The sequence below is a fragment of the Camelina sativa genome, chromosome 9 (assembly GCF_000633955.1).
Source record: "Camelina sativa cultivar DH55 chromosome 9, Cs, whole genome shotgun sequence".
NCBI lineage: Eukaryota > Viridiplantae > Streptophyta > Magnoliopsida > Brassicales > Brassicaceae > Camelina > Camelina sativa.
The window spans coordinates 30,966,626-30,976,515 of record NC_025693.1 but is presented as its reverse complement, the minus strand read 5'-3'; the positions used below and the strand labels follow the sequence as shown (position 1 = coordinate 30,976,515).

Below are 9,890 nucleotides of genomic sequence, written 5' to 3'. Positions count from 1 at the left end.
CACTCTTTGACACATTTGACTCCTTTTCCAAAAACTCTTGACCTTTTCTAAGGCTATCATCTTCAGTCACCAACTTTACCTCATGACTACTCGATTCTCTCCTCTCTGTTTCTTCAATCTTGCCTTTCTGTTCTTGCTTTTTCTTCTCATTTGAATCTTGCACTTTGGTCTCTTGAATCTTCTTTCTCACAATACCATCGTCACTTGTTGACTTGAACCTTTCCGGTGACATAGTCTCAACAATCTTTCCTTGTTTTCCCTTTTCTGCTCTCCTTCCTTGTCCATCATCTTTGCAATTCTCTGTTTTTCCTTCAAGTTCCGGAACATGTGTTACTAGCTCTTTTATCTCTCGGACATATCTTGACTTGGGAACCTCCTCTTTTGTCTCTTTCACTTTAGGATCACTTATTTCAGGGATCTTTTCTTTTTCCATGTGTTCTTCTGATTCTTCTTCAATCGTTTTAACCGTTCTTGAACTTCCGTTCGCATTGCTTGCCACTACAGCTGCAGCTTCCTCTGCCTTTTCATCTTTCTGATCCCCTGTTACGTCTTCTAGGACCATGTCTTGTTTCTTGTACATCTCTAGCTCTTCCTTTTCAGTTTCTTGAATCTTTGTCGCAGAACCATCCACGAGATTTTCTTCTTCTTTTTCGCGATCACCTACTTCTTCTTTTAGTACTGCTTCCGACTTGTATAGCTCCTGTTTTTCCGGTTCTGAATCTTTATTCTCCCCTATCTTTTTGTTGATCTCATGTTCAACTTTTGTCTTAGCCTGTGCAACTTTCTCATATCTTTCTTCTTCATCATGTTCTCCTTTGCCTTCTCCTGTTTGTTCATCTTCCACTGGTTCATGAATCCTTCTTTGCTTAAACTGTCTCTCACGTTCACCTAAATCAAATTTCACAGTCTCTTGGCTTCTTCTTAAGACACCATCTCCATCTTTTTTCTTGACTTTTCCTCTGTAATCATTTAATTCCGTTTCCACTACTAACTCATGGATCCTGTCTTCTTCCCCACGTCTCTTCTGTTTACCTAATTGTGGATCTTCTTCATCTTCTCGAACCTTTCTCAAGCTTTCATTTATAGTTTTTTCCCTTCTCTCCACAATCTCATTCTCCTCCATTGCTCTAGTTTTGTCTTTTCCCTCTGTTTCTTGCATTTTGTCTTGTGTCATAGATCTCTGCAATTCATCTTCATCCTGTTTTTCAGTCTCTTGAACCCTCTTTGAGCTATCTTCCTCAGTTTTAAGTTCTGCCTTGACAATAATCTTTTCTTGTTTATCATCAGTATGGTCATCTCCACCAGTGTGTTTATCTTTAAGATCAGCTGCTTCCTCTTTAACCAAATCTTTTCTCTTTTCTCGCTCCTCGTGTGTCCAATCTTCATATGATTCTCCCTCTAGCTCAGCAATGTTCTCCACTTTTTCTACTTCTACCAACTGAGGAATATTGCTTTGCTCACTGTGTCTCCCAAATTCATCTAAGTCTTCTTGGCTTCTTAAGATATCATTCTCATCTTCTTTCTTGACTTTTTCTCTGTAATCACTTGTTCCCATTTCCACTAGTTTCTGGGTCTTGTCTTCTATTTTTCTCTTATAAGGTTTACTCGATTCTTGATCTTCATCATCTTGAACTTTAGTCAAGCTACCATCTTTTGTTTTTGTCCTCATCTCCACAGTCCCCTTCTGCTCCACTGCTATATTTTTCTTTTTGTCCTCTGTATTTTGCATCTTTGGTCCATCATATTTCTGTTGCTCAGTCTCTTCAACCTTTTTTGAGCTCTCTCTTTCAGTTTCCAGGTCTGCCTTGGCCGTTACCTTTTCTTCTTCTCTATGGTCATTGAGTCCCGCTTCAACCACTTCTTGAATTTTGTATGGTTTCTCCTGGCTCTGTAGCTTTTCAGGTTGTTCTTTATTAATCTCTTGAACATCTACAAAATTGTCATCCTCTTTTATTGTCAAAGGCTCTACCATATTCTCATCCTCTTGACAACTTGGTTCCTCTGCCCCAGTTATCCGGGTCTTATCACGTTCTTTGTGTATCTTCGGTTCATGCAACTCCTGTGCTTTGCCACCGTCAACCTTTCTCAAGCTATCACATACATCTTCTTCTTCTTCATGATCACCAATTTTCTCTTCTACCAATTCTTGAATCTTGCTTACATGTTCCCTTTCCGTCCCATACGACTCATGTTCTTTAACACCTTGAACCTTTCTTACAACATCATCGTCGATTTTGATCTTTGATTCTGCACCGCCATCTTCTTCTTTACAATCCTTGATTTCCTCTTCCACCGGTTCTTGATTCTTGTCTCCATCTTCAACATTGTCTTGCTCCAGTTGGCTGTTCAAGTTAACCAATTCTTGTTCTATCTTTTCAGGTCTGTCATACTTCTTCTCTTCACTTCGACAAACTTCTCTGTTGTTGTGGAGTTCTGAATCTGTTTTTGCAGTCTCTTGGCCTTTTCTCGAGCTATCCCTGATTTCTTTCTCTTCTTCTATTATTTTAATATCATCAACTTCTCCGCGACCACTTACTTCACCTACTATGAGTTTCTGGAATTGTTTTCCACATCTATCTTCTTCATGCAACTGTTGTTGGTCAATCTCTTGAACTTTTTTAGACTTATCATTCTCAGCTTTTGTATCCAACACTGCAACGATTCCTTTACCTCCATCACTAACTTTTTCTTCAAGTGCTAATTCTTGAATCATGTCTTTTTCTTCTTGCCCCTTCACTGCATCTGAATCTTGTTGTTCAACATCTCGAAATTTGCTTGAAATATCATCGTCATCAGCACAAAATTCTGTTTTCTTCTCTGCAATTTCGTCTTTATCCTTGGCTTTCCCATTTTTTGAAAAGTTAGTCTTCTCTTCAGCCAGTTCTTGGATCTTTTCTTGTTCCCTGAGTATTTTTGGTCTATTTGACTCTTGCTCTCTTGTTTCTGTTTCTGCAATTTCATTTCTTTTGTTTTTCACCAGTTCTTGCGTCTTGCTTTCTTTCTCAGATCTTGCTGGTTCATTCAACTCTTGTTTTATCTCTTGAAGTTTTTTTGTGCCAGCATCATTAATCTTTTTTCCTGTCTCCTTAATTTTCTTTAAGTACTCTTCTGGCTGATTCTTTGTTTCCTCTTGAGAAAGCTCTAGGATCTTGTGTTTTCCCTCACTTATCTCCTGAACTGGTTTCAAAATATCATTCCCTACATATGTCTCTGCCTTTGTTTCTTTTTCTGCAATTTTCTTCTCTTTCCCTTCATCATTTGTTTTGCTTTTCACCAGCTCTCGTGTCTTGCTTTCTTTCTCGGATCTTGCTGCAGGTTCATTCAACTCTTGTTTTCTAATAATCTCCTGAACCTTTCTTGCGCCAGGATCATTAGTCTTCGTAATTTTCTCTTTGTATTCCTCTGGCTGATTCTTTGTGTCCTCCTGGAACTTGTGTTTTCCCTCACTTCTCTCCGCTACTGGTTTTGGATTAATATTCCCAATATTTGTCTCTGCCTCTAGAGTTTGCTCTTCCACCAATTCTTTGATCTTTCCATGAAATTGTTGTTCTTCAATCTCTTGAAGCTCTTTTAAGCTGATGTCTTCAGTTTGTCTTCCGCCCTCAGCATTTTCCTCTTCATCTTGTTGCTTCTCAAACAGTGCATGTATCTTGTCTACCTCATCTGCTTCTAGTTTATTAGATTCAAAATCATCGTCAGTTTCTGAAACGTTTGGTTCGAATCCTTGTCCCATTTTTTCATCAACCTCTTCTTTGCCATCCTCATTATTTATCTCCATCTTTACACTTTTCTTCTTCACCTTTCTTGCTTTTCTTTCATCACCTGTTTTCTCTAACAATTCCACCTCTTGTGGTTCTTTCATCTCTTGAACTGCTTTTGGAATATCATTCCCAATATTTGCCTCTGCCTCTAGAGTTTGCTCTTCCACCAATTCTCTGATCTTTTCTTGCTTTTCGTGTTGCTTTTGTCCCTGAAATTGTTGTTCTCCAATCTCTTGAAGCTTTGTTGAGCTGATGTCTTCACTTTGTGTTCCAACCTTAGCATTTTCCTCTTCCCCCTTTTTCTTCTCAACCAGTTTCTGTATCTTGTCTACCTCATCTGAATCTATTTTATCAGATTCAAACTCCTCAAATTTTGTCGCTGCAATGTTTGGTGCAAATCCTCCGCCCATTTTTGCATCAACTTCTTCTTTGGCATCCCCAGTTTTTATCTCCATCTTTACACTTTTCTTCTCCTCCTTTCCTTTATCACTTGTCTTCGCCTGGACTGGTTTTGGAATATCGTTCCCTGCATTTGCATCTGCTCTTGGTGTTTTCTCTTCCACCAATTCTTTAATCATTTCTTGTTTGTCTTGTCGCTTCTGTCCCTTAGACTGTTGTTCTTCATTCTCTTGAAGCTTTAAGCTGATGTCTTTACTTTTTCCTCTCAGATTAGCATTTTCCCCTTCATCTTCTTTCTTCTCAACCAGTTCATGTATCTTGTGTACCTCATCTGCTTTTAGTTTATCAGATTCAAACTCATCAGCTTTTGTCTCAGTTTCTCCAATGTCATTGTCTGCAACTAATTGTGTTCTATCAATGTTTGGTCTAAATCCTTCTCCCATTTTCTCATCAACCTCTTCTTTTGCATCCCTTTTTTCTATGTCCATCTTTATAAATTTTCCCCTCTCGTGACCACTTGTTTCCCCTTCCAGTACTTTCTTGCTTTCTTCATTGTGTATCTTTGGTTCTTCAACCTCTTGAACCTTTCTCAAGCCGCCAACATCATCATCATCAATCGCTTCCGTTTCCATATCTCTACTTTTAGTTACATGAGGTTTTTGTTCTCCAATCTCTTCAAATGCTCTGCTTCCAAAATCATTACTAGTAGTCTCTGCTTGTGAATCTTGCTGCTCCATTACTCGTTCTTGTTCCTCATGTCCTCTCTGTTCATGAGAATCTCGTTCTTGTTCCTCATGTCTTGTCTGACCATGAGAATCTCGTTCCACCATCTCTCGTTTCTTGCTTTTTTCATTGTGTATCTCTGGTTCTTTAACAACCTCTTGAACCTTTCTCAAGCCAACATCATCATCGTCAATCTTTTCCTTTTCCATTTCTCTACTTTTAGTTACATGAGGTTTCTGTTCTCCAATCCGATCTTCAAATGCTCTGCTTCCAAAATCATTACTATTAGTCTCTGCTTGTGAATCTTGCTGCTCCACTACTTGTTCTTGTTCCTCATGTCTTGTCTGACCATGAGAATCTCGTTCTTGAATGTCTGGGAGCTTTCTCAAGCTACTGTCCTCATTCTCTTTATTTGAATCACCAACGATTTTTTCTTCTTCTTGTTCCTCAATCTGGTTAATCTTGTCCAAATTATCATCATTAGTTTCTTCCATATCCTTTTGTTCCTCTCCCAAAACTTGACTCTCTCTTTCTCCAAACTCTTCTTCTCTCTGAATCTCAGTCTCAGAGTGTTGGCTATATTCTTGTTCCTCATGTCTTGTCTGCTCATGAGAATCCCTTCCTTCAAAATCTGTAGGCTTTATTAAGCTAATGTCTTCACTTTGTGCTCCAACCTTAGCGTTGTCCTTCTTCTCAACCAACTTTTCTGTCTTGTCTAGCTCCTCATCTGATTCAAGATCTTCAGTTTTCATCGCAATATCTGCAAAGTTTGATGCCAATACTTCGCCCATTTTTGCATCAATTTTTTCTTTGGCGTCTCCATTATTTATCTCCTTCTTTACAATGTTCTGCTTCTTTACAATTTTCTTCTTATCCTCCTCTCCGTTTCCTTGTACGATATCTTGAATCTTGCGTTTGTCATTGCGTCTCTCTCGCTCTTCTTTAATCCCTTGATCCTTGCTCAAGCCATCACCATCACCGTCGCCGTCAGTCTTTGTCTTTTCTTTTGCTCCACTTTTACTTGTTCTATCCAGCTGCTCATCAGGTTCTTGTCCTTCAAATGCTGTGGATCCAAAATCATCACTTTTACTCTCTGCTTCGTCGACCCGTTTCTGTTTTTTATCTTGTTCCTCATGTCTTGTCTGCTCATATCCTTCAATGTCTGGAGGCTTTCTTAAGCTACTGTCCTCATTACTCTCAGCCAATTCTTTTTCGTCTTCTTCCAGAATCTTGTCTTGTTCATCAATCTGGTGACTCCTTTTCTCTAAGTAATCATCCCCAGTTTCATCTTCTTCCTTTTGTTCCTCTCCCAAAACTTGACTCTCTCTTTCCCCAAATTCTTCTTCTCTCTGAATTTCTGTCGCCTCAGAGTGTTGGCTATTTTCTTTTTCCTCATGTCTTGTCTGCTCATGAGAATCTCTTCCTTCAGTGTCCGGATGCTTTCTTAAGCTACTGCTGTCCTCACTCTCTTTATTTGATTCAGCCAACTCTTCTTCTTCTTCTTCTATACATTCCATAGTCTTGTCTTGTTCATCAATCTGGTGACTCTTCTTCTCTAAGTAATCATCCCCAGTTTCTTCTTCATCCTTTTGTTCCTCTCCCAAAACTTGACTCTCTTTTTCTCCAAACTCGCCCTCTCTCTGAATCTTTGTCTCAAACTTCTCAGACTGAACATCAGTTTCTTCCCTTATAACTGTACTCTCCTCTTCAACTTCTCCCTTGACCACTCTTTCTTCTTCTTCTTCTTCTTCTTCCTCAATATTAAATCCAGAAATCCCCTTAACTCTTTTCGGCATTGTGATTGTAAGAGTGGCATCATCATCATCAAACCTAGCTTTAATCTCGTCTAAAACCACAGTATCAGGAATCCTAAAAGCTTTCTTGAAAACCCTAAATTCACCTTCTTTCCTCCACGCCATCCATCTAATCATAACCATTTCTTCCACAGGCTTCCTCCCTTGTATCGTAATCCTATTCCCCTCTTTGTTTATATCTATTTCAGTTCCTTCCTTTTTGAATCCTGCCCCCAAAATTATATTTTGAATCTCAACAATCATTAGAACACTAAACCCTAAATCAATTCCATCGAAATTAAGTCTTTCGAGCACGTAAGCAAAAACAAAGAGGCAACAGAATTCAAAAGAAGTGATATTTAGTATTGACCTTTGATGTGAATGATGATGATGAACCTTGAATCGGTTTCTCGAGAAAGAACCAGAGGACCAAACGGGTCTTTAGAGAAGCGGAAATCAACTGAAGACGATACATCCTCTCTCGTTCTCGTGACCTTTAGTCCCAATTCGAGCTCCATTGTTTAACTTCTTTCTCTCTGTTCTCGAGTGTTTTTTTTTTAAGTGAGTTCTAAGGTTTTGATTTGTCTGATGGCTACTATGTTCCCCCAGTAAAGAGTAAAGGGCTGGCTAATATATTCGTTACTTCTTCTTTAGGACTTGAAGATAGTCAAAAAGTCAACGCCTTTCCTCTTTTGTTGCCTTCAAATAGAAGTAACCAATTCATCAAATTACTTCACCTTAATCCAAAGTTTTGCATATCGTTTTTGGTCTACAAGCAAGCATATACTGAACAGGTAACTAAATATTTTTAGATTCAATATTTTTGTTTTTTTCTATCTGAGGATCAAATAGTATAACACAAAACTCACATTACATATAAAATCAGATTTTTTTTCTGCTTACAAAACAAATACTAATAAGAAAGAAAAAAATGGGTTATATCCTTAAAAAAATCATACCTAAAAACCTAAGGAGTGATCTCATTTTTTTCTGGACTGAATCAATTGAATAATGAAAACAATAATAGACATAAGCAGAGTGGATCCTGCAAAACATGGTAAACGAAACTTTTTTCTTCTCTTCTTTCTTGGTTTATCTTCGACTTCTTCTTTCTTTTCCTCATCATGATCCCTTGTTTCTTCCTCAACAACCTCTTCTTCAATCTTGTCTTCTTCCACTTCTCTCTGTGGCTCTTCTTCTTCTTCTTCTTCTTCTTCTTCTACCTCAGGTTTTAGCTCTTCTTTGATTTCTTCTTCTGGTTCTGTTTTTTCCTCTGTTTTCTCTTCAACTACTGGCTCCGTTTTCTCTTCTTCCTCCTCTTCCTCTTCTTCCTCGATCTTCAAACCCGTAATCCCCTTAATTTTCTTAGGCATTGTAACAGTTAAAGTCCCATCTTCTTCATTGAGTTTCGCTTTGATCTTGTCAAGATTAACGATATCCGGAATCCGAAACACTTTCTTGAATTCCTTTACTTCAGTTTCTTTTTTCCATTCAACCCACTTTACCAAAACCATCTCTTGTACTTGTTTTCTTCCGCTTATCTTAATCCGATTCCCTTCTTTGTTTATCTCGATATCGACACCATCCTTCTTGAATCCTGCATTTTGGTTTTCAATCTCAATATCTTATATAGATAAGGAAACACAAAAAAAAAGGAGTGAACTTAACATGTTTTTATATATATGTATGTAAAACCTTTGAGATGAAGAGTGAGGATGAACACAGAGTTGGTTTCTCGAGAAAGCGAGAGATGACGACCAAAAGAATCTTTAACAACCTGAAAATCTCTAGAGGAAGAGACATCGTCTTTTGTTCTAGTTATCTTCAGACCTAATTCTACCTCCATCTTTTTTTTTGTGTTTCTTCTTCTTGCGCTATTACATCTGTTTAGTTTTAATCAGAACTAGCTTCTTTTTTTCTTTTTTTTTTTGGTAGCTTTCATATGTTGAGAGAGGCCTACCAGAATATATATATTCGTTACTTGCTTCTTCAGGAAACTCAAAAAGTTTTGTCTTAATACAGTTGTTGGGTACAGTGATATGCGTGTTTGTGGTTTAGATGAGCAATTACAAAACGATACGGTGCACTCGACCGTAGTGGATCATTACACTCTTTCTAGTACCTTCTGTCTTTTTCATTCAGAAGAGTTCACTTCTGTCTCTCTCTCTCTGGGGTCAAATTGAGTTTTCACAAGTGTCATCGTCAACCTACCCAACGCCGCTGCTGAATCAAAAGATCGTCTTTTTCTGATTTTTTTTTTTCATTTTCAATGGCGGCGATTTCTTCCTCGTCGTCTAAGATTCCCTCGCTGAATTCGAAAGATTCGTCTAGTGTTTCTGCTTTCACTTCTCGTTCTATCTCCGTTCAGTTTCCCGTTCGTCGGGTTCGAACCGGAGACTTTATAAAGTTTCCTTCTTTATCTTCAACGACTCGTTGCACTAGTCCTCGACCTGTAATTCTCTCCTTCTCTGCTTGCTTAACTTTGTATTTCCATTAAAATCTAGCTTTCTGTGTGCTTATCTATGTGAAAAAAGTAATACTTAATTCTCAAGCTTGAGACTTTCCGGTGAGAGTAGAGCTGCTGATGAGTCTTCCTTTGGTGATAGTTTCTTATTTTAGTTCCTAGCTGATTATTATTACTCTAGGGTTTGGGAATTGTTTTAAAGTGAGTGTCTTTATCTACTTTTCGATTTTAAGTTTGAGCTAATTTTACAAGACGTTGTTGCTATTACTTCAGATTGAAGCCAAGAAGCAGACATATGACTCATTTGAGGATCTGCTTGTCAACTCTGATAAGCCAGTTCTGGTTGACTATTATGCAACCTGGTGAGTCCGGTGTTAGCTAGCGACATAAATGAGTATACATTGTAGTCTGTTTGCTTATTGAGTTTATTCGTTTTGACATAGAGATTTTGGAAAGCTAGTAATTCAGAATGTAATGTTCGTTTTGCAGGTGTGGTCCCTGCCAGTTCATGGTTCCAATACTCGATGAAGTGAGCTCAACCCTGAAAGACAAGATCCAGGTGGTGAAGATCGATACCGAAAAGTACCCGAGTATTGCCAATAAGTACAAGATTGAAGCACTTCCTACATTTATCTTATTCAAAGATGGAGAGCCTTGTGATCGCTTTGTATGATGAGTTCTATCGTATTTTTATATCTTGTGGTTTACTTTGGTGTTTATACTCTTAAAAGTTCTTGATCTTACTCACAA

General features: G+C 38.2%; 3 protein-coding genes across 4 annotated transcripts in view; 1 reads left to right on the top strand and 2 right to left on the bottom strand.

The window, feature by feature from the left end:
• The window catches only part of LOC104713347 (trichohyalin-like), a 10,902-nt gene extending 3,630 nt beyond the window's left edge, over window positions 1-7,272 (bottom strand). The window contains exons 1-2 of the mRNA XM_019230085.1: window positions 7,047-7,272; window positions 4-6,903 (exon numbers count right to left, since the gene is read on the bottom strand). Of these exons, the coding sequence (XP_019085630.1) occupies window positions 4-6,903; window positions 7,047-7,194 (7,048 nt within the window). The 5' untranslated portion in view covers window positions 7,195-7,272. The remainder of the gene's footprint in view (window positions 1-3; window positions 6,904-7,046) is intronic.
• Window positions 7,652-8,591, bottom strand: LOC104713345 (gelsolin-related protein of 125 kDa). The gene is made up of 2 exons (XM_010430444.2): window positions 8,372-8,591; window positions 7,652-8,273 (listed from the first exon to the last, which is right to left on the bottom strand). The coding sequence occupies exons 1-2, from the start codon at window positions 8,520-8,522 to the stop codon at window positions 7,657-7,659; spliced, it is 768 nt and encodes a 255-aa protein (XP_010428746.1). The 5' UTR covers window positions 8,523-8,591; the 3' UTR covers window positions 7,652-7,656.
• The window catches only part of LOC104713343 (thioredoxin Y1, chloroplastic-like), a 3,832-nt gene continuing 2,703 nt past the window's right edge, over window positions 8,762-9,890 (top strand). Inside the window, exons 1-3 of one of the 2 annotated variants that reach the window (XM_010430438.1) lie at window positions 8,762-9,128; window positions 9,414-9,502; window positions 9,630-9,651. In XM_010430438.1, coding sequence (XP_010428740.1) covers window positions 8,946-9,128; window positions 9,414-9,502; window positions 9,630-9,651 — 294 coding nt within the window. In that variant the 5' untranslated portion in view covers window positions 8,762-8,945. Of the gene's footprint in view, window positions 9,129-9,413; window positions 9,503-9,629; window positions 9,808-9,890 lie in introns of both variants that reach the window. The other variant, XM_010430442.2, reaches the window with a different exon arrangement.